Source organism: Limtongia smithiae (genome assembly GCF_038497785.1).
Source record: "Limtongia smithiae strain NRRL Y-17922 unplaced genomic scaffold V1518scaffold_3, whole genome shotgun sequence".
NCBI classification, from domain to species: domain Eukaryota; kingdom Fungi; phylum Ascomycota; class Lipomycetes; order Lipomycetales; family Lipomycetaceae; genus Limtongia; species Limtongia smithiae.
This window is the reverse complement of record NW_027117624.1, coordinates 709,999-730,384: the sequence shown is the minus strand read 5'-3', so window position 1 is coordinate 730,384 and position 20,386 is coordinate 709,999. Positions and strand designations below refer to the sequence as shown.

The window sequence follows — 20,386 nt, the reverse complement described above, 5'->3', positions numbered from 1 at the left end:
GGTAACGTTCATCGCGGCATGCACTCGAAGAAAAACTAGTTACTATGTACAGCTTGCAAAACAGCAAAGACAGGAGTGATGTCGCCGCCCTCATTCATATAACTTACACACCGTTACACGTCCATGTTTGCCGCCACACGCGGCCTTAGACAATAAATTCACCTATCGCAAGTGAACACGCCATCATCAAAAAACACAACTAAAGTCCTCAACTGCAAAACGAAATGTTACCCATAAATAATCAAATGATCCAGAACACCTGAGAACCGCTCCGTACCTCATCTGCCACGATCGCCTCCACCATTGGCAGCTTAATTCCTTGCCTGTGCTTTCGTGTATTCCCAATGAGTTAGTTAACAGCAAACGCCTAAATTTTGTCCAGCACATGACGACAGCAACGAGTGACATCCATTTCCCCTACCCATCTATATTCATGTGGTACCATTGAAAAACTCTTCGAGTGACTCGATCGTCATGTACTCGCTCTGCATCTGCAATTCTGCAGATTTCGGTGACATCGCGTTTTCCCGACTGTTGTCGAATAGCTGTGGTTCCACAATCTGTCTTTGACTCCGAATCTTGCGGATTTCGGCAGCGTTGAGGCGAACATCCATCGACAGGTCCCTGTCAGTAAATGTGATGTCCGGTGAGATTTGCACTTCCGCGTCGGCATTCGCACTGGCAACGGATTTGTCCTCCCTTTGCCGTTGCTGCTGCTGATGTGCAGCAAGCACATTAGCTTTTCGTTGCTGCTCTACCGCAGCTTGCTGTTGAAAAATAGCCTGGAGTTGCTGTAGCTTCGATTTCGTTCCATCCGCTTGTTTCTGCTCGTTCGCACGCCGTAAGCGCGCCTGCTCCTTTTGTAACTCAATGAGCTGCGACGCAAACATCTCGCCGCCTTCGCCGTATATTAACGCGTTCATCATATCCATGTTGCTTGGTTCACCGCTATCAAACGACCCTGCAGCGCTATCAAACGACCCTGCAGCGACTTTGTCAAAGGCGCTGAACAAGCTTTGCGGTGATTCGCCGTCCATCTGCGTAAGAGAAGGTACGGTCGCAGTGGAGAGCATTGGCGTAGTACTGCTAGCTGGTGCCAGGAACGAATGCGATGTTGGAACTGTAAGCGGCGAGATTCCGCTTGAGGACGGTGACGAGTCAGAAACTTGTGATCCGACGCTCACAGACGGCATGCTTGTCATGCTTGGCGGCGTCTTTTCTGAACACGTGGACTCGAGCGAGGACACGGGCGATGGTGCGCAAGAAGGCAGTGTGCATGGCGCTTGTGCTGAGACGCCGTTGACCGCCTTACGGATCTTTGCGGCTGACTCTGGACATGGCCCTATTAAACCGGGGTTGGGCTCAGTCACCGATAAAGCCGGGGAGTAGTCAGCAGCAGACGGCCGTTGTGGTGCCAAGCCCGTCGGTCGCTGATCCGGCAGGTTCAATGACGTCAGGCGAGAATCTGGTGGCATACCAGAAGCTGGAGCAGAAATATTGTCGATGTCAACCTCGAGTTGTAGCAAGAACGACTGTGCGAGGACGATGTCTTCCTTGAGAGACTCTAGCGCGGCGAGTAAAAACTGCAAGCTAGAACGAACCTCTGTCGACGCCGAGCTCGCGTCGATACGTAGAACTTGCACCAAATACCGCGCACCGACGTAAAGACAGAAGGTAAAAAAAGGATCGACAACGGTAGAATCAAAGTGCGTGCTCGTCTGCATAATTCGCGCGATCTCGAACGCAGCAAGCAAACATCGCCTCTGCGACTCTGTGTACTCGAGCTGGTGATCAGGGTCGAGGCGTGTGCGGTAAATTGTAGCCTGGTGCAGACAAATGACGGAGGCGTTCATGGCGATATGGAGCTGTGCGATCTGAGGTGTCATGAGACCGAAGGCTTGCTTGGCGCGATTAGGAAGAAGCACAAAGAATGTGGACATCTGGGTATTAATTGACGAGAAGCGGTCGAAGAAGTTAGGCGGCGAGCGTCCGAGCTCGGTGGTTTGAGCATCCGCGCGATGGAGATGAACATGCACACGACCCAGCAAGGCGACGACAATGGCGAGCGCTCCAAACACTGACACATTACGCAGATGCTTTGCCGCATTGGGTGCCAGCGCTTCCTGCAGCGAGCAAGTGGTCTCCTCGTATCCATTCTCCCATGCCTCCTCGGTGCAGGGCAGGTTTGAAAAGATGTCGATCTCTTCGATACACAAAGGCCAGCCGGTTCCGATGCTTGCATACCGATCTGCGATTGTCGCGAGCCAAAAGGTGCGGCGACGCTCCTCGCGCTCGATGAAGTCTACGGCTGGAGGAAGACACTCCTTAACACAGGGTTTGTCAGAGTCGACGGAGTTGAGCCGGAGCATCGTGGCAGCGCGACATGCGATACCGGACGAGATCCATGCACGCGGAAAGTGCATATTGCGATATTCGTAGTGTGATAAGAGTACCCACGCCTGCACGTACGCGACATTGCAGGCCGCCTGGCCATGTCCGCTGATTTGGGCGAGTTCGAGGTATTTTCGCGCACGCTGGTAGAGCACCGAGCCGAGAGAAGAGTACTTGCGCGAACTTGAAGATGCGACAGTCCAGATCGCGTAACGTAGGTATATCGGGGGCTGTCGCAGTGCTGCGGTAAGAGGGAGCCCAGCCAAGTACCGGGCCTTGTGAATCATGGGGTATTGTGCGTTGAAGATCTCGAAAAAGACGGTGTGCAGCTCGGAGATGATTTCCTCCGCAGGTAGAGGTTCCTCCATGCCGAGGGAGACAAGGTCATAGACATTGTCGAGACTTGGGAATTGGAACTCGGCGTGTGTGCGGGGGTTGATAGTGGTGTCGAGACCGAGGGACTGGAATTCAGCGGGAAGGGTGGACTGGATGCCCGTGGCGGGGAGTTGCACTGATGATAGTGGGTTGGCTTGACCCTTTGACGGCAGATCGCTAGGTGAGGCCAACAATGGCACAGCTGGCGAAGTGCTGACCGAGGAGGGCGCTGTGGAAGAGGATACAGTGCTGAGGAGTCCCTCAACGTGTGCTAGAGATCGCGATCAGTAGAGGCGAGACGACGAGCGACCCCAGCACGAACGCGACACGTACCAAGACGCTCCTCGAGGAGCTTGACGTAGCCACGCTTGGGACCGGACTTGCGGCGAGCCTCTTCGTAGACGCAGGTATGATCAAGGCGGGAGCAAGTGCCGCAGGAGGGACGCGCGCCGTCGCAGCGCAGTTTGCGGCGGCGGCAGATGACGCAGGCGATGCGTTTGGAGACGGGGATAGCGGTGGCGGGGAACGCAGCAGCTGCGGCGAGGAGTGGCGCGTCGGGGAGGACGTCTGCGGGGGAGGCGTCTGCGGAGCCGCTTGTCGAGGAGGACATGCTGGTCGGCGCTGACGTTCGGGGAGGCAGGAGGGAGGAGAGGGGGTGGACGGGTTGAGAGCGAAGAAGAATGGAGTTTGAGGAAGAGGGTTTGTTGGGCGTTGCCGCGGAGGTAGACTGCGTGCTTCGGTACCGTTCTATGCCGTGGTCAACGCAGACGGTCGCGACGAAGACGCGTAGAGCCCGCGGGATAGAGCTGCACCCTCGGTCAGCACGCGCACCGGCACTGCTGATAGCTGCGAGCGCACGTCCGCGCGTGCTACGACTACAGCAGCAACACAGCAGCCTACGGTCTACAATGCCCACAAATGTGTTCGCCGTCGGCGAAAAACCCAAGAAGGTCATCACGGCGGCGACGACGCCAGCGGCGACACGGGCAGCCCTAACCTGGCCCATCTCAGTCAGCCTCCCGTCAGCATGTCTCAGCCGTGCTCCATGCCCTAGCCCTGAGCTGGCATAGGGTTCTGCCGCTGCTAGGGTTACGTGTCCAGGCTCTCTTCACACTGCAGCGGCATCGCAAGCTCACTGGACCAGCCATGTTCAGCGTGCAATACCCGCTCCTCTATGTCGTCCTCGGCATCGCAGTTTACGCTGTTCTCACCGACGCCGCAAATACCCGCAACACTAAGATGGCCGTCTGTGCCGTGCTTCTACTCTTCTTCCCTTCGGTGGACTTGTACCTTTACTCTCGGCGAAAGCGCGGCATTCCCGATTCTTATCGGGCGCCAAATAGCAGCGACGAGGAGGAGGAGAACGAGGAGGACGAGGATGACTATGATGAGGAGGAGGAGGACGTTGTGAGCAAAAGCGAAGTGCCAGCCGAATCGCGGTAGTATCGCCAACCCGTCTGTACATACGATACCGAGACCGACCTGTACATATAATACGCCACACGATCGACAGTCTAGAGCAGCAAGCATAAGAGCTGCATGAGACATGAATTGAATATTACGATACATGGGCGATAGTCGGCGAACCCAGTTATTTGTTATTATTGGACCACACTAATGACAGAATCACAACTTGTATATAGTCTGTACACTTGCCAGATAGATAATGCATATTACTAATTATTATTGTCATAGAGCTATTCGTCATACTATTATTACACAGAACACAAAACGCCATGCACCCTTTGTAGCAAGAAAAGCAATGCACCTCCATTCGCCATATGATCACCTATTTACAATACCACCGCCGGCCCCTCCAGCTGATCCGCCGACGCACTGTTTCCCACGCTTCAGTCTACTGCTGCAGCTTGATGGCGTGGTCGTCGTCGTCACGGTGGTGTTCGCGATACGTCTGTCGGAACTGATCAAACTGTAGAATCACTGAGAGCAGTGACGCCGGGGAGGTTGCGTTGAAGAAAATGTTTGCGCACGCGTCCTCTCCGCTCTCGACTTCACACACGCGGCGTAATGCGTCTCGGACACGCTCGGCGCGCACGTCATCGTCTTCCTCGTCTTCCTCCTCCTCGTCTTCGGAGTCGTCCTCGTCATCGTCGTCATCGTCGTCATCGTCGTCATCCTCACCCTGGCATGCGACAGCTACTCGCCGCGTGCCGGTCGCGTGACTGTCGATGCCGCCGCAGTAGTCCTCGTCGCTGCTCGTACTGCTGATACTGGAATGGCTGCCGCGACCGGGCATGCGCATGGCGACGCGCGCACGGAGAGAGTCCTTACGTGTACGCGGACGGGCGGCCGTGTGCTTCATGATAATGACATTGGCACATTCGTGGTGCTTTGCGGTCGCGGTGAGCATCGGCAGGATATACTGTATTGACTAGGGGAGGGAAGTTAGCCGCTGCGGTCAGATGAGACAAGGGACCACGAATATGCGTACCCGTTCCTCGTCGTCGGCACTGCTGAAAATAAGGAGGTCAAGCCGCGACTCGCGCCGGGTGAACTCCTCCATTTGCTGGGCGATGTCGAAGCTCTTAGCCTCGACGCCCTCCTCGATGGAGCCCCCAAGATACACAAGCTCGAAGTCGTGCATGCGGGTCTTTGCCCGACGGAAGGCGGGTGACTCTTGCGGAGTGCCGATGACATAGACTCGGCAATAAGATGAGATAAGCTGGAGGAGAATGAAGTCAAGCCCCTCGGTGGAGCCGACGATGAGCACTACGGCGCCGCGGAGGACCATGACCGGCGGACAGGGCGCGGGAAGAGAAGCACTAAGAGTAGTGTGAGGCGGTATGGAGAGAAAGCTAGCGGCGGCGACAGGCCGCTAGTTAAAGGCGGGGCGGCCGTGCGCACGAGGCTGTGACAGCGGCGGCGCTGCACGCGCCGTCGCTGCGGATTGCGTTGGTGCTGGCTCGTGTAGACGCGGAGGTTGCGTGATGTTTGCGGAGTCGCCTGATTCTGTGCAGGGACGCTATATAGCACACCCTGAGGGCCACGTACCATACACTGCTAACACAGCTCGCGCGATTTTCCCCGTCTATGATACGGAGGTACGAAAATCGCCCCTGGATCTCGTTTTCACATGGTGCCACTACTACAGCTTTAGCCCCGGCCCACGCGCAGCCCGCGCGCTCTTTACCACCCGCCCCTCCACGTCCCGCTTCTCTCCCTGCTTCCCTATCACCGTCACATTCCCCCGCCGCAGCGTCTCCATCACCCCTGCGCGGCTGTTGGCTGGCGCAGCCGCCCGCTTCGCTGCGCGCTTCTCGGCCGCTCGCGCATGCCGCGCCTTCATACGACGCCGTTGCCGCTTGCGCTCGTCCCGGCTCTGCTCTGCGCGCGCAACCGGCATCCCGTCCGCACCGAGCACCTCCGTGGCCGCGCCTGTAGACTCCTCTGCGAGAGGCACGTAGAGCTCCTGCGGCGCGAGACGCGACTGGGACGCCTCCGATGTAGGCTGCGCGTCCTCCATCGCGATGGCAGCCGTATTGGCGACGATAGCAATGCCAGCTGCATTCGCCGGCTTGGGCCGGAAGTGCCACGACGACAGCGCGTCCAGCTTATACGAGATGTCCGCAAACAGCGTCTCGATCTCCGTGTGCGCGGCGCCGAGCTTCGCGTCCTGCGCCGTCGGCGGTGCTTCACCTCCCTCTGCATCGGCTGCAGCTCTCACATGCTCCTCCTCGTAAAGCTCTGACAGAGACTTTGTCGACTTTGTCTGCTCTATCTCGACGAGTCTGCTCGCGCGAAACTGTGGCGTGCTCTCCGGTGTGCGCCGCGCAACGTCATCGAACTCTTGGTTCTTTATGCGCGTGCGGATCATGTCTTCCAGCGTCGTCGTCACCTCACTAGTAATCACAGGAACCGGCTTTGCGCCAGTTTCAAACTCAACGGTTTCTTCCAGCAGCGAGTTCTGCGGTCGCATGCTCGCGCGCGCCTCACCCATCAGCGTCCAGTTCTTGCGCGTCACGTTCTCCTCTTCGAGCTGTGCGATCTTCTCTTGCAGCTTGCGCTGCATGCGCTCGTAGCCCGACATGCCGGCCTCGTCGCCACCTTTGCCGTCGTCGCCTACGTCGTCTGCAAATAGATCCTTCTTCAGACCTGACATGGCTTCATACACATCTTCATCGCTATCGGCGCCGAGGCCTGAGTATGCAGGCTCCTTCGGCTTCTTCTGCTGCCGAAACTTCTGCCGCCGCTTCGCTGGTGGTGCAAAGAAGTCTTCATACTTGATGTCGTTCGCTATGTCGTCGCCGTCAGCCTCTCGTCCGTTGGCACCGCCAAAGTGACCCTCAAGGTCGTTCTCGTCGTAATCGTCCGAGTCTTCGTCCTCGTCCTCGTCGTCGACTTCTGCGCGCTTTACGGCCGGTTTGCTCTTGTCCAACGACGCAGACATCTCGTCTGGATCTGCAAAGTAGTCAATTTCGTCGTCCGAGTCGGACCCGTCGTCGTCGTTGAACGCCCGTTCGGCGTCCTCGGTCTGTCGGTTGAACTGGTCGATATCGAAGAAGCCGTCGTTAAGACCGTTAACATCTTTGACAAAGGGAGCCGATGTGTTATCTGCTTCATCGTCTTCTTCGTCCACTTCTTCGTCATCATCCTCCCCGATGCCGTCGCTGGCGCTTTCAAGATCCTCCTGGTCATCATCCTCAACGTCCTCCTCCGCTTCGGATACACTTTCGCCGTCGGCCTCAAGGCCTTCCTCCATGTCTTCATCTTCGTCCACGTCCATATCTGAACCACTGTAGTCCTCTTCGACCGACATTGTCCGCTCATCGCGTTGCTCCTCGTCCGACGCATCCTCAGTCAACTTGCGCCGCTTCGCTATGCGTTCAAGTTCATCTTCCTCGTCCTCGCCGCTCGCCTCTTCGTCGTCCTCATCATCTTCGCCTCCGCTTTCGCTGTCGTCTGCAAATAATACCCGCTCCGCAACCGCATCCAGTATAAGCCGCGTCTGCTCCCACACTTGACTCGCATCGAATCCGTTCACGGTGACTCCGGTACGTTTGAAAACAGGCGCATGTGCGCGAGCGACAGGGTCTAGGAAGTACTTGACTGCATCGCGTGCAGCATCGCGGAGCTCGGCAGGTGGCTGCAGTATATCCTCTGGCGTGTCGGCCAGGGTCGTGCGCAGTAGCATCGCAGGAGCTTCGATCGTCGACATGGTGGTGTTGTCGTGAACCTGCTGGGTTCGGCTGTTGGCCTAAAGACGCAAGCGCTCGAATATGCAGAAAATTTCGTTGCGCCGCAGGACGTGCGGCGGTTGCTCCCATTCCAAGCACGTTCCAATTTGAGATCCTGTCCCAGTCTGGTCCTCTGTTCGCCAGTGTGTTTTTTTTTACTCTCGAGTCTTCTCTACACCTATTGACTTCGTCTCGAGATGTACCCTACGATATTTATTTTTCATCGCTATGGGCTTGCGTCATCGCTCCAATTCCGTCGCGGTGATCTCCATATGAAGTCAGCCCGAACGAGCTTCTTCTCGCAGCATGGCTCGTCGATAATACAAGGATAGTTGTACGTTTAGATTAGATGCAGAGAGTCTCCCACTGGACGTTTTATGTACGCAGTATCGACCATGGGTTGTCTGAATGGGTGCACCGTTCTTATGTCGCGCAACAAGAGGTAAAGTGAACAAGCCCTAACTTCTCCACACTGCCCAACCCTAACTCTCGCGGATCGTACGGCTGCGTCATCGTCGTGCGGCTGGTCGCTAAGAGATGAGCCGCAGCGCGCAAGCGGGGCTTTCGGCCTCGCTTCAAGCCTCCGTTTGCGGTCGACTTGCGATGTCACGGTAATTGGAGTGCTGCAGCTGATTGCATACGGAAGGCAGCCAAGGGATCCTAGAGTGCACGCTGTGTACGAACAAGCAGTATAGAAGAAAAGGAGGACGTCGAAGTTGTGCACGAGCAGCTCGCCGTTGATGCGATCGTCGCCCTACGACGTTGTGGGTTTGCCCCGAAGCGTCGCTCCTCGCTTCTCCCAATCATCATCTCTCGTTCGCGCTCTCCTCTTTTTCTGCTGCCTGCCCATTGCGCATACCCAGGGCATTGTCGCTTGCTACTTTCGCCGTCGATGCGGTCATTCGTTCTCTTCCTAGCGGTCCTATCGCTATGCGTCCAGTTCGGTACGAATGTCCACTAACTTTGCCCGCCTTTCGTTATTTCCCGCTTCCTGCTGACAGATCTCATCTCTCACCTTGAAGTCCACGCCGAGCGTACGATCTCCCATAGCGAGGCCATCGAGCAGATTGCGTTCGAGAACTTTAAAATTGCATTCGCTGATGATATCACTACTGGTATCGACAAGGACGGCACTGCTGCCCTCGAGCGCCGTGATTTCTACGGCGGTTCGTATGAGCCCACGAACGTGAGCTGCCCTTCGTCCGGCTCGCTCGTGCGCAATGCGTCTCAAGGCGTGGGATCACTAGAGGCAGATTACATATCCTCACGCAAGACGCCGGCGCGCAAGGCACTTGCGACATGGCTTGACCGCATTGCGCTTGATAATCTCGATGTATCCAGTTTTCTCACTAACGACACCGATATCCCCATCGCATTTGCCTTTTCTGGTGGTGGCTACCGTGCCATGCTTACCGGCGCGGGCGTGCTTGCTGCTGCTGACAGTCGTACGGTCAACGCTACTGGCGATGGGCAGATTGGTGGACTGCTTCAGGCGTCAACGTACATCGTTGGTCTCTCCGGAGGCGGCTGGCTAGTGGGATCGATCATGGCAAATAATTTCTCCTCGGTGCAGTCACTACAGGCTGATGCGAGCACCTGGGACTTCGCAACTTCGATTACCGGCTTCTCGAGTTCTGTGTTTTCCCACATCGACTCCGAGGTAGCGCTCAAGGAAACTGCAGGCTATAATATTAGCATCATAGACTACTGGGGTCTCTTGCTCAGCCACCAGCTCTTTGACTACTCGAACGGAGGCGTAGGATTACTGTGGTCTGACATTATCGAGACTCCGCCATTTGCAGCTTACGATGTGCCGTACCCCTTACTTGCATCTCTGCTCGTGACCCCTGGTGACGATGTTAACATTGAGACTGCTACGGCGATTGAGGTCGGTCCATTTGAATTTGGTAGCTGGGATTCGGAACTCTACGGTTTCGTGCTCACAGAGTATCTCGGCACTGAGCTGTCTGGCGGTACTCCAAAGTCCGACGTATGCGTGAACGGCTTTGATAGTGCTGGACTTTCCATTGGTACGACTTCTGCGCTTTTCAATGTCAGTCCCCTCAACTCCACATTGATCCAGGACTATCTGTTTCCCAAGCTAATCACCGAGGGTGTGACCAATCTGTCGACATCGTCGGAGCGTAACTACGCGATTTACGGACCTAACCCGTTCTATAATATCGCCGGCGTCACACACTCGAATGCTTCATATTTGACTCTCTCCGACGGTGGTGAGGATGCACAGAATGTCCCTCTTCTCCCGCTTCTCCAGCCTTCGCGTGCTGTCGATGTCATCATCGCCTGCGACGCTTCGGCTGATACTGATTACAACTGGCCAAACGGAGAATCCCTGGTCGCGACATACGAGCGCCAATTCGTTCATGATGGATCCGCCGCCATGCCCGCAGTGCCCGGAGAGGACACTTTCCTGAATCTCGGTCTCGCGACGCGACCGACCTTCTTTGGCTGCGACAGCACAAACACATCCACCACGACCCCGCTGATTGTATGGCTGCCGAACGCACCGTACAGTTTTTTCTCGAACTTGTCGACACTGACGCTCTCACTCACAACCGAGAGGTCCGCGGATATGATTACGAACGGATACAACATGGCCACGCGCGGTAATGGCACGCTCGACGCGTCGTGGCCACAGTGCCTTGCGTGCGCGGTGATCCGACGTGAGCAGGAGCGCCGGGGAGACGAGCAATCGGAGCAGTGCAAGAAATGCTTTGAAGACTACTGCTGGGACGGCTCAGTTGATACATCAACACCTGACGAGAGTACTGAGGATTTGTCGATTATTCTCACCGAGAGCGTGCTTTCTGAAGCGGCCTCAGCATCGTCAGTAGCGGCGACGATGACTTCGACAACTGCTAACGTGACAACACTGGCTGTGTCCACAAGCTCGTATGCACAGGCTACCACTTCTGCGGTCTCGAACAACACGCATTCTACCACGGCGACTAAGTCCTCCACCGCCTCTGCTTCCACGATTACTGGCAACAGCACTAGCAATAGCACCTCCATGTCAACGACGGCGGAGCCGACTGCGACAGCGACGGCCTCCTCGGGCGCGACGCGTATGACGGTGTTGTCGTGGAGCATGACCGCCATAATGGTATTAACTGCGTTGCTGCTGATATAGACGCAACCAAAATTTGTCGCTATATGTTACGAGATTGTTGATATGCGGTTATGTATTGTACAAAGCAATTATGTAGCTAGGATTTGTTTTGAGTAAATGTGCACCATGTCGAGTGTCCGGTATTGCGTTAGCTCGATTTATTCAGTCTCTTCTCCCCACCTGCCGCGCATAATTCTGTATAAACTGTCCTGCTTTGCGAGGTGCTGCAGGATATAAATCTCATAGCCCGCTCATGTGTGTAGGCATTCATATATGCAAATACACGACGCTGCTAGCTCTGTAGATTTGCAAGCAGGGTTGTAGCTGGCTACTAGGGTTAATCGGGACGCGACGCGCCTTTGACGCGAAGTCAACGTGGTGGCCGATCTATAAGGGCGTTCGCGTGCTATAAATTGGCGCGATGCTCCTTTCTTCGTTCTCCGTACTTCGCTCCGCTCTGCGCGCATCCGCATCTTGTGCCGACTGCCGCCGCCATTTCCAAACTCATAACTATCGCCGGCATATACGCCTTACGTACTTACATGCTTTGGCCACGGGCACCGTCGACCGGTCTTTCGCATGAACTAAATCTGGCCGCCGTGTCCGTGGCGGGTGGATACAGCGAATAGTCTTAGTAACTGTGAAATATACCATCTTGCGTTTTCTCAACATCTAAAATAGAATGCATTAAAAGTGAATTAGCTCTGATCCCGTCTAGCGCATCCCCAGACACGAAAGACCGGTCTTGCCCGCCTCCCCTTGATCTCGCCCATTGTAACGCATAGTTATCTATTATACACGGCGATTCTGTATGATAGCCAATTACTTGTTTGAGTAGATAAGTACAATGTCATGAGTCCCTTGCCTTGCGCTTCTTTGACTTATTCTTGCCCTTCTCTGCGCTCTTCTCCTCAACTGCGCTTTGGAGACCGCCCGTGGAACACGACACCGGCCGTATGTTACTCTGCACCTCCTGCCCCGCACCGCGTGATCCCGCCGCAAGCACCTCGATCGCCTGCCGATGCGTGCGGGCGCGCATCCGCGAATGCACGACGACAGCGCGCGCGTCTTCGTCGATCGCCCGTTTGCCTTGCTCTTGTGTGAATCCCCAGAGTGTGGTGAGGTTTGTGATATCGTACGGCCCGCGACATTCGAGAGCGGAACGCGCGCCAGAGGAGATCACGATGCCCTTTCCCCTCGTGGCACGGAATAGTGACGCCGCGTTCGCGATGAGATGGCGCCGAACGTTGTTATCCTGTGGCTTTGTTGCTGACGAGTAGCATATCTCGAATTTGATCCCCCGCGCAACGGCCGCGCCGAAAAGACGGTGACGCGGCATGTAGGGAAGCCGCTGTGTTAGATCGAGAGCGATTATGTCGACGTCCATGTTCGTGCATGCCGCGACGAGCAGTTTTTCATCAGTGGGTCGCACGGCGAGGATGTCGTAGCGTGCGGCTAAGGAGGGGAGGGATTGGACCTGTGCAGCGTCGGAGAGAACCACGGTTGCGCGAGAGAGGAAAGTCGCGCCAGGGAGAGAGCCGCGGAAGACGTCGGCGAAGATCGCAGAGGTGCGTGATGTGTTTTGCCAGATTTCGTCTTCGTAGGCAAACACGCGGTAGCCGACTGCAGTTATTAGCGTGGATAAAGTATGGGTGTATGATGGAAGAGCGTACGGTTGTAGAGCATAGCGACAGTCTTGTACAAGTCCGCGATGGCACCTGTCGTGCGCGCGTATTCAGATGTGCTTGAGGCCGTAAGACCAGGCGGCCACGGTATGCACAGATCGTAGAACATCTATGTCTGTGGTGGAGTATTCGAGCTGGTGGCCAGTGTACCACTCTGCAATCTCGTGAAGTTGGTCGTCGAGTTGGCGGTTACCTGTGCCGCGCTGAAAATTTGGGAATATCAGCAATATCCGTGCCTCATCTGGACACCCGCCGGCATCTCCGCGCTTTGCCTCGTCGTTCGGATCACTTTTGCTCAGCCATGGTCGCAGGACTATGTGCTGCATTCCGCGTGCGCGGTGCAGTGAGGACGGCCGCACTGCGTCGGAGCGCTGCTGCCGCTGTTGTCCATGCTCCCCACGGCTTCCTGCATCCGCTCACAACGATCCGCGAGAGGCAATTCTCACATACCACAAACACACGCGCGAAGAAGAAATCGCCATCATCGCCGTCATCATCATCGTCCACATCTTCAGCGTCTTCTGCATTTTCTATACCACCACCATTCGCGGATGCTCCGCCGGCTGCTTCAAGCAATGCCTCCACGAACGTGTTTATGGCGGTGAGCCCATTCACGGTCGAGAACCTTCGAGCGAAAGTGGTGACCGAGATATTTTCACGGGCGGAAGGGACTGGCGGTGTGCCGCAGGATATCACTTCGGACGCGCTTGAAGCATGCGAGCATTTGCTATCTCGGTTTGCTGACTCCGAACCAGCCACGACAACATCCAGTGCCGCTACGCCGTCTATAGAGGTAGCTTTACCATCAACATTGACGACGATGACGACATCGCCTCCGCCAGGTGAAGGTTCGTTCATTCGGACGCTATTCGCAATTGAATCGCCAAGAGCAACAGCGGACCTGATTGCCGACATCCTACGACACCCCTCTGTGATCTACGATAACGCAGTACTTCATCGCTACCTCCTCCTGCGTCCGCCTACTCCGCGTGCAATCCGGGCTCTACAGCTTTTCTACGCCCGCCCCGAAAACACTGATGTCGCCGTCCCCCGTGCTACGTTCATGATCCCCTTCCGCAAGTGTCTACGCGACGAAGACGTACCCGGCGCGTACGCAGTACTCGATCTTTCTGCTGCGAGTCCACAATGGCTCGCGTATGTGCGGCGGTGGTGGCTTCGCGCTGCGGGATTCTGGGCGATTGGCGTCGCCAGCACAATGCAGTTTGCCGAAGTGCTGATGCGCTCTGACCTCCTGGTTGAGGGCGGCGTTGCGCACCCAGGGATCACGCAGATCATGATTGCCGCATATCTCGTCAATTCTACAATCCTCGGCCTCGTCGCGTGTGCGTCGCGCCCCGGTGACAATGGAGGCAAAGTCGTCTGGCGGAACGGCATTTTCCAGTCTCAATGGTATTTGCGCGCCCAAGAAACGAGAATGCTCTCGCAAATTGTTGACATGGACGAGCACCGTATCGAGAACGTCGCCAAAAACGGTGGCGAGGTATCCGAGCGCACGTTGCGCGAGCTCGAGAGCCGCGACCGCCGTCTCGGCGACAGCGCCGACGATGCTGTGGTTAAAGAGTACTGGGCAAAGCAAGGCCAAGGGTTCGAATGGGTCGAGCCGGATATCGATCCAGCTGACGAGGAAAAACGCGTGCGCGACGCGGAGAAGCTCAAGACGCTTCGCAGCGGTGAGAATCCGCTAGCACAGTACGAGCTCGAGGGGGATGTTGATTCCGATTGGATCCAGAAGGTTCTTGCCAAGGATGATGTTTAGGTTGTGGCATGATTTGGACTGTAAATACTTGTACCATATAGATCCGCTGTAGTGCTCTTCTGCTGTAGCTCATCTTCCTGCAGAGTTCCGTATCGAATCGCGAGCCGCACCCCTGAAAATCGACTTCCTGCTCCTGCCCTGTCAAACCGAGGCGGACGCGACCGTGCACTGCACCTCCCGGCAACGATGCCGTCGCCTTCCCCCGTTGCTTTTATACGCGACAGCATATTGCGAAGCGCTCTGCGCAGTCACCACCGGCAGTTTACCCGCAGCTTCAAATGCACCGCCCATACGCCGCGCCCACTTCGTATCATCCTTTTCGGCTCGGACGAGTTCAGCATCGCAAGTTTGACGCACTTATACCAGTTACAGCGCAAGAAACCAGACGTAATTGCATCTATTGATGTAGGCGCTCGACTGCCGAAGGCTGCAGGGCGTGGAAGGAAGGATATTGTTGAAGGTGAGTCGGTACGCGCGGCCAGTGGTTGTATTAGTTCTGAAGCTAGTTCACAGTGCCATTACTGGATGTTGCACGGGATCTGGAGCTACCATGCCATGAAGCGGAGACGGACGATGATTTTCACGTGAGACTGATTTAGGATGCTTCCTACAGTGGAAACTGAGTTTCTGACCATGTATTAGGACCTTGCAGCGCAAAACTACGACATTGCCATCGCCGTGTCCTACGGCAAACTCATTCCCGCATATTTCTTGAGATCTCTGCCACTTGGAGGAATCAACCTGCATCCCTCCTTTTTACCTCGGTACTTATCCATATGTTGCTTCTATCATGCATACATCGCTAACCGCTATCAATAGACACAGTGGTGCGGCGCCAATTCAATGGGCAATCTACTCCAACGACCTCGAAACTGGCGTGACGGTGCAAACACTACACCCCACAAAATTCGACAAGGGTCGCATTCTAATACAATCTGAACCCGTGAGTATCGACCAGAAATCGGACAATTTCGCGATGCTGCGCCCGCGCCTCGCAAAAGTCGGCGCGCGTCTCCTTGACGAGGCGGTTTGCGTGCTTGCACACGTCGCGGATTCTGTTCCCGCGTCGGCGGGGAGCGGGGTGAAGGAGTTTGCCGACAGGACTGAGGCAATAGTGACTGCGTTCACAAAGTACACGCATACTGTCCATTTGCCGACCGCTACCGCTCCGTCCTCGCACGCGCCGAAACTCACCAAGGACAGACTTCGCGTGGACTGGCTTGCAACACCTGCGGCGCTCATAGCGCGTACATATCGCGCATTTGGCACGCCGCTGTGGACAAACATCGTTATGCACCAGAAACGTAATCCGCGCAGCATCACTTCGCGCAGAGTCCTGCTTGAAGACGTGCGAGTCCTCGACCCGGCGGAGGAACTGGGCCTTGCTCAGCAGGATTTGCCGGTGGTTCCGGGACAATACGTGCGTATGACTGGTGGAAGCAACATCAATTCCAACGGCGCAGTACTCGTTGTCCGCACAAGCGATGGCGGGCTATTGAGTGTTCGCGCGGTTTCCGAAAGCTATGCCAAGAAGCCACCCAAGGTTGACAGTCCGGTTTTCGATAGACAGCTCTATTCCGAAGTCGATTTTGTACGCATGGAATCTGAAGCTGAGGTGGAGAAGGCTGCGATGGAGCAGCGGCGGCGGTTGGCCAAGGAGAACGCGCAGGCAGCGGCTGCTGCGAAGACAGAGTAAAGAAAGGCGAGTTTACTTGTATATACCGCCATAGATTGTACATACATAGTTGCATACCATACACGAATCGAACGACCGTGACCATCACAAGCTGCCATTACTATGCACCTAGTAAATTAATACACCTCACTAGGAACGATTAAACGGCTTTCGCTTATGCCCTTGTTGCGCCAACATACTTTGTCTCGACTGAGCCGGAGACGACGGCCTCATAAACGGTCGCCCGAATATTTCACTTGCCGGAGTGAAGGTTGACCGTGGAACTGGAGTTGGCGCGTACGAAAGACGAGAACTAGTGTGTAGCGTGTTCATACCAGTTTGTTCGTGCGTAGGCACAGATACCGGTCGACGCTGCTGCTGGTGCTGCTGTTGCATGGGCGGAGGCGCCAACCTGCGAGAGGATGCTGAGGCCGACGCTTGTTGTTGCCGCTGCTTGCTGCTTAAAATACTCGCCGTCGTCGGCCTCTGTATCGGGTGAAACTGAGCAACAGGGGCATGTATCTTCGGCCCAGTCTCCGCTCTGCCGCGCTGAGGGATGGTATCAACAAACGGAACCGAGAAATACGATTCACGCGGAGATTTATCAGTATGCTGCATATCCTTCTGCCATGACGACTGCGACGGCGATTGATGCACAGCGCCGCTGGGAGCTCGATTGGTATCGTCATACAAAGAACTATGTTCAAATTGTTGCGATTTGAAAAATGGCGACGTCACGGATTCCTTCTGTGGAGATGCATTCCGGCTTGCACTTCGACTCAACGACTCCGTGTAGCGTGGCTCTGGGCGGAATATAGTTTCGTGGTGATGAGAAGTGTTGCCGAAAAGTGCTCGCGACGGACTTCGTTGCGGTACTGTCATACCAATTGTTGAAGGCTGTCGTGACGGTGATCGAAGTATTCGTAACGGTGGCACATCTGGGCGGGCAAATTCATTGTGACCACGCCCGTCCATGTGTGATACATAGCTCGCTGGCTCCGGTCTGTGAAGTAGGTTTCCCCCTCGTGCATTATCTGAGGTATACGCGACCTGCGGAAACTGTGGCGACTGGTTGTGTACAGTTTGACCAAGCGAGTCTAGAGCAATTGCTGCATTCCCGCGACTGTCCGACACACTACTCACATCAGCGCGCGAGGAGCTCGAATTAATATCAATGCGTCCTAAATCCGATTCCGGCGCGGAATGCCTAGGGCTGGTACTGTTGTGACTACTCATCGGGGATATTAATCGTGTTGCACGATGTTCTGTGTTGTTGGCGGATTCATATCTCTCTGGCTCATTATTTCGCGTCGGTTCACTGCGTGGACGTACAACGCACTCGAGATCTACCTGAAGATCCCCGTGTTGTTGACTGATCTTCGACGCCTCTCTATATTCACCTCATTAGCCGCGTGACCCCTCGAAATTATACGTTAAGGTGTGATAAAATTGACAAACGTTTCGAGAAACGCGATTTTTTCTAGCGCTGGAATGGTTCGCGCCATGGTTGCCTTCTGAAACTGCAGTTCACGTCGTAGTTCTTCGACATCGCTGTTGGAGACCTGTTGGTAGTGCTGTAATAGATACACCAGTGATCCGTAGGAATACTGCAACTAATGTTAGTCAATACGTCATGGAACAGCCGTAGCTCGCCTTGCAATAACCTTGATTGACTCCATTGTTCGCTGCATCACGACTAGGAAGTCGTCGAAGTATATCGCAATTTCTGGTGGAACGCGGGGATTCTATAATGAACCGACATATTAGAAAATCTTTCTTCGTGTGTGTATATGTGGGCTCCCTACGTGCATATCGATAGCGTAAGCCTGGACGCCGGTCAAGTGACAGTGGGAGCATGCTCCCGAACCTGAACGAGTCAAAGTAGTTAACCCCAACGCCTTGACATTTTTGCATCTGTTTGATGAACTCTTACCATCAGACTCGCGGTGAAAACTTCCAATATGCTCATCGCAAAATATATGGCCACAAGTCAAAACATGAAATGTCGTAACCTGCAGCTGCGGCCGGTCCTGCGCACTAGCAGCTGCTGCTGTTCGCAACAGTCGGAAACACTGCACGCAATACAGCAACGGCGAGTTGAGGTTCAACGAAACCCATCGTGTCGAGATCGAGTCGGTGTGCTGCGACATTAGGCTAGAGAGCCCAGGTACAGCGCACTTTACTCCGCTAGCAAGAACGCGTCGACGCGAACTTGATGTCGAACGACGCGTCTGGTCACGTGTAATCGCGTCGCCCATTACATAAAGGCGAGATTTGTTAGGAGCAGTGGTGGAGTCCGTCTACAGCAGACTTTACCATAGAAGCATGTCTTGCAGTTGTGTGATTGTATAGTGATTAAATCTCTAACGGGCATAATCTGCTGCACCCGCGTACTATCATACTCTGTTCCTCGCTTTACTATGACCAGCGTATCATGCACAGTGGAATCAGCCTTGAACGGAACCGTTCAACATAATCCACTGCATCGATTCCTTTTGGAATGCTGTGCTCGATCCAATGAAACACTACGACTGACAACGAATGAACAATTCCTCCGGAACCAAATCACGAATGCAATACTATTAATTTACAAAATCTAGTCGCACGTTCACACCGATCATTCCTGTGGAAGATTCGCAGCCGCATATTTCGCCCGGAGCTCGTGTATATTGAGATAGTTTGGCCGTGCTTCGAGGAATGTATATGGACTATGCATTTCCTAGTTAGCTAATGAACACAATGCCTTCCCGCCGTCGCCACGGAAATAAGGGACAAAGCCAATTAAACATACCCTTTCCGGTCACGTTCAAGCGCCTTCGCCCATTTTGAATAGAGCACAGGTTGCAGTTTGGGCGCCGCGATGACCTGTGCGAGAGCGAATAGTATTGCACCGACGATAGTTTCCGCGATTATCTGCAACAATCGTCATGTCAGTCCGTTATCTAAATTCTGCACAATATCAAGGCAGCAAGGAGTTCTCACGTCAATTGGTAGCGGCGCATCGATCTTGATAGCCAAATGCTTCACATAATGAGAAAACTCGTAAGCTGAAAAACCCGCATGCGCGAGCAACACCAGCGAGAATACGGTTAATAACCTAGACACCGCCGTCATGATCGCAATTTCAACAGCGAACCGAAATTTGATTCAAAGTAGGCTCGAACCGAGTCGATGCCGCTGGGGGGTTGCCACAGCGGATCCGTCTCGAAGTCCAGACACACTTGCGACACACGGTCACGTGCATCATGACGTTACGTTGCGGCCACCTTTCAACTAGATTTCTGAAGGTTTTCGACATTCCAGCAACAACGAACCAGTAAAGCTGCCGCCCTCGAGAGACAGCTTTTCTTGACTCCTTTTTAGATCGCACATACAATGGTGAGTCATTCTAGATGGCGCTGAGCAGAGCGGCAGCGAGCTGCGGTGTGGGTTATGCCGAGGAACGGTTACTGACGAGGGGTGGGCCCCGGTCGATAGTCTACTCCAGCATCAACTCCAGTTGCGCCAGGCGGTCCCCGAAGCGCTGTCCGGTGAGTTCTTCCGACACCATAGTCGCTCCTCGCAATTGTGCTTGCAGCCGCGACAGACTCCAGCCAGAGAATTTGGACTGACAAGAGAATACGTTTATCTATAGCCGCCGCGCGACGCAGCAGCACCAGCAGGCCGTCGCCAACCAGCGGCCATCCTCGACGCGTGCCGCTGGTGCCGGCGGTTCCTCATCGACCATGCTTAAGCTCTATACCGACGAAGCTGCCGGTTTGATTGTCGACCCCATGGTCGTCATGGTACTCAGCATCGGATTCATTCTCAGCGTTGTCGCGCTGCACATCATTGCTAAGATGACCAACAAGCTCATGGGCAACTAAGAATACGGACGAGGGACAAAAGAGAACGAGGGTGCAATTGGAAGCGCACAATTGACCGATCATGACTTGTAACCTTGAGGACGGCCGGCGTGTATATCCAGCGGTGTTTCATTACGTATGCCATTTACCAGACCATGTAAAATACATCATCATTAGTATCATGATTATATTTATAAGCCATGGCCGACTAGGAGCAAGAAGACCAATAACTTTTTCCCCTTCCCGTACAATCCAGACAGCACTGAGCATATATACAAGCAAGAACAACGAAACTTTGAGAAGAATCGCCTGC

At 54.8% G+C, this 20,386-nt stretch overlaps 12 protein-coding genes across 12 annotated transcripts; 4 read left to right on the top strand and 8 right to left on the bottom strand.

The window, feature by feature from the left end:
• Positions 1-431: 431 nt before the first annotated feature.
• Positions 432-3,376, bottom strand: V1518DRAFT_426288 (fungal-specific transcription factor domain-containing protein; the record flags this gene model as incomplete). The annotated part of the gene is made up of 2 exons (XM_066905976.1): positions 432-3,037; positions 3,100-3,376. 2 exons carry the CDS (start codon positions 3,374-3,376, stop codon positions 432-434), a joined length of 2,883 nt encoding a protein of 960 aa, XP_066760784.1.
• A 496-nt stretch (positions 3,377-3,872) lies between these two features.
• V1518DRAFT_413731 (uncharacterized protein) lies at positions 3,873-4,455 on the bottom strand. Its single transcript, XM_066903381.1, has one exon. It carries the CDS (start codon positions 4,333-4,335, stop codon positions 4,027-4,029), a length of 309 nt encoding a protein of 102 aa, XP_066760783.1. The 5' UTR covers positions 4,336-4,455; the 3' UTR covers positions 3,873-4,026.
• Positions 4,346-5,708, bottom strand: V1518DRAFT_413730 (uncharacterized protein). Its single transcript, XM_066903380.1, has 2 exons — positions 5,219-5,708; positions 4,346-5,158 (listed from the first exon to the last, which is right to left on the bottom strand). The coding sequence occupies exons 1-2, from the start codon at positions 5,516-5,518 to the stop codon at positions 4,622-4,624; spliced, it is 837 nt and encodes a 278-aa protein (XP_066760782.1). The 5' UTR covers positions 5,519-5,708; the 3' UTR covers positions 4,346-4,621.
• Positions 5,700-8,341, bottom strand: V1518DRAFT_413727 (U3 small nucleolar ribonucleoprotein complex, subunit Mpp10). The gene has a single exon (XM_066903379.1). The coding sequence runs from the start codon at positions 7,940-7,942 to the stop codon at positions 5,873-5,875; it is 2,070 nt and encodes a 689-aa protein (XP_066760781.1). The 5' UTR covers positions 7,943-8,341; the 3' UTR covers positions 5,700-5,872.
• Positions 8,342-8,891: 550 nt separating this feature from the next.
• On the top strand, positions 8,892-11,112 carry V1518DRAFT_404548 (lysophospholipase catalytic domain-containing protein; the record flags this gene model as incomplete). Its single annotated transcript, XM_066901895.1, has 2 exons — positions 8,892-8,905; positions 9,012-11,112. The coding sequence occupies 2 exons, from the start codon at positions 8,892-8,894 to the stop codon at positions 11,110-11,112; spliced, it is 2,115 nt and encodes a 704-aa protein (XP_066760780.1).
• Positions 11,113-11,457: 345 nt separating this feature from the next.
• V1518DRAFT_207845 (RNase P subunit p30-domain-containing protein) lies at positions 11,458-12,988 on the bottom strand. The gene is made up of 2 exons (XM_066900908.1): positions 12,765-12,988; positions 11,458-12,714 (listed from the first exon to the last, which is right to left on the bottom strand). Exons 1-2 carry the CDS (start codon positions 12,883-12,885, stop codon positions 11,942-11,944), a joined length of 894 nt encoding a protein of 297 aa, XP_066760779.1. The 5' UTR covers positions 12,886-12,988; the 3' UTR covers positions 11,458-11,941.
• On the top strand, positions 12,936-14,638 carry V1518DRAFT_413719 (uncharacterized protein). The gene has a single exon (XM_066903378.1). It carries the CDS (start codon positions 13,078-13,080, stop codon positions 14,551-14,553), a length of 1,476 nt encoding a protein of 491 aa, XP_066760778.1. The 5' UTR covers positions 12,936-13,077; the 3' UTR covers positions 14,554-14,638.
• V1518DRAFT_413718 (formyl transferase) lies at positions 14,639-16,526 on the top strand. Its single transcript, XM_066903377.1, has 4 exons — positions 14,639-15,013; positions 15,067-15,137; positions 15,196-15,317; positions 15,373-16,526. The coding sequence occupies exons 1-4, from the start codon at positions 14,740-14,742 to the stop codon at positions 16,247-16,249; spliced, it is 1,344 nt and encodes a 447-aa protein (XP_066760777.1). The 5' UTR covers positions 14,639-14,739; the 3' UTR covers positions 16,250-16,526.
• V1518DRAFT_404545 (uncharacterized protein) lies at positions 16,379-17,464 on the bottom strand (the record flags this gene model as incomplete). The annotated part of the gene is made up of 1 exon (XM_066901894.1): positions 16,379-17,464. The coding sequence occupies one exon, from the start codon at positions 17,462-17,464 to the stop codon at positions 16,379-16,381; it is 1,086 nt and encodes a 361-aa protein (XP_066760776.1).
• Positions 17,465-17,661: 197 nt separating this feature from the next.
• V1518DRAFT_426280 (uncharacterized protein) lies at positions 17,662-18,378 on the bottom strand (the record flags this gene model as incomplete). Its single annotated transcript, XM_066905975.1, has 4 exons — positions 17,662-17,835; positions 17,893-17,973; positions 18,034-18,095; positions 18,162-18,378. 4 exons carry the CDS (start codon positions 18,376-18,378, stop codon positions 17,662-17,664), a joined length of 534 nt encoding a protein of 177 aa, XP_066760775.1.
• A 180-nt stretch (positions 18,379-18,558) lies between these two features.
• On the bottom strand, positions 18,559-19,473 carry V1518DRAFT_413710 (magnesium transporter). Its single transcript, XM_066903376.1, has 3 exons — positions 19,211-19,473; positions 19,020-19,141; positions 18,559-18,936 (listed from the first exon to the last, which is right to left on the bottom strand). The coding sequence occupies exons 1-3, from the start codon at positions 19,340-19,342 to the stop codon at positions 18,846-18,848; spliced, it is 345 nt and encodes a 114-aa protein (XP_066760774.1). The 5' UTR covers positions 19,343-19,473; the 3' UTR covers positions 18,559-18,845.
• Positions 19,474-19,519: 46 nt separating this feature from the next.
• On the top strand, positions 19,520-20,381 carry V1518DRAFT_413708 (Sec61beta family-domain-containing protein). The gene is made up of 3 exons (XM_066903375.1): positions 19,520-19,606; positions 19,706-19,758; positions 19,863-20,381. Exons 1-3 carry the CDS (start codon positions 19,604-19,606, stop codon positions 20,092-20,094), a joined length of 288 nt encoding a protein of 95 aa, XP_066760773.1. The 5' UTR covers positions 19,520-19,603; the 3' UTR covers positions 20,095-20,381.
• The last annotated feature ends 5 nt before the right edge of the window (positions 20,382-20,386 follow it).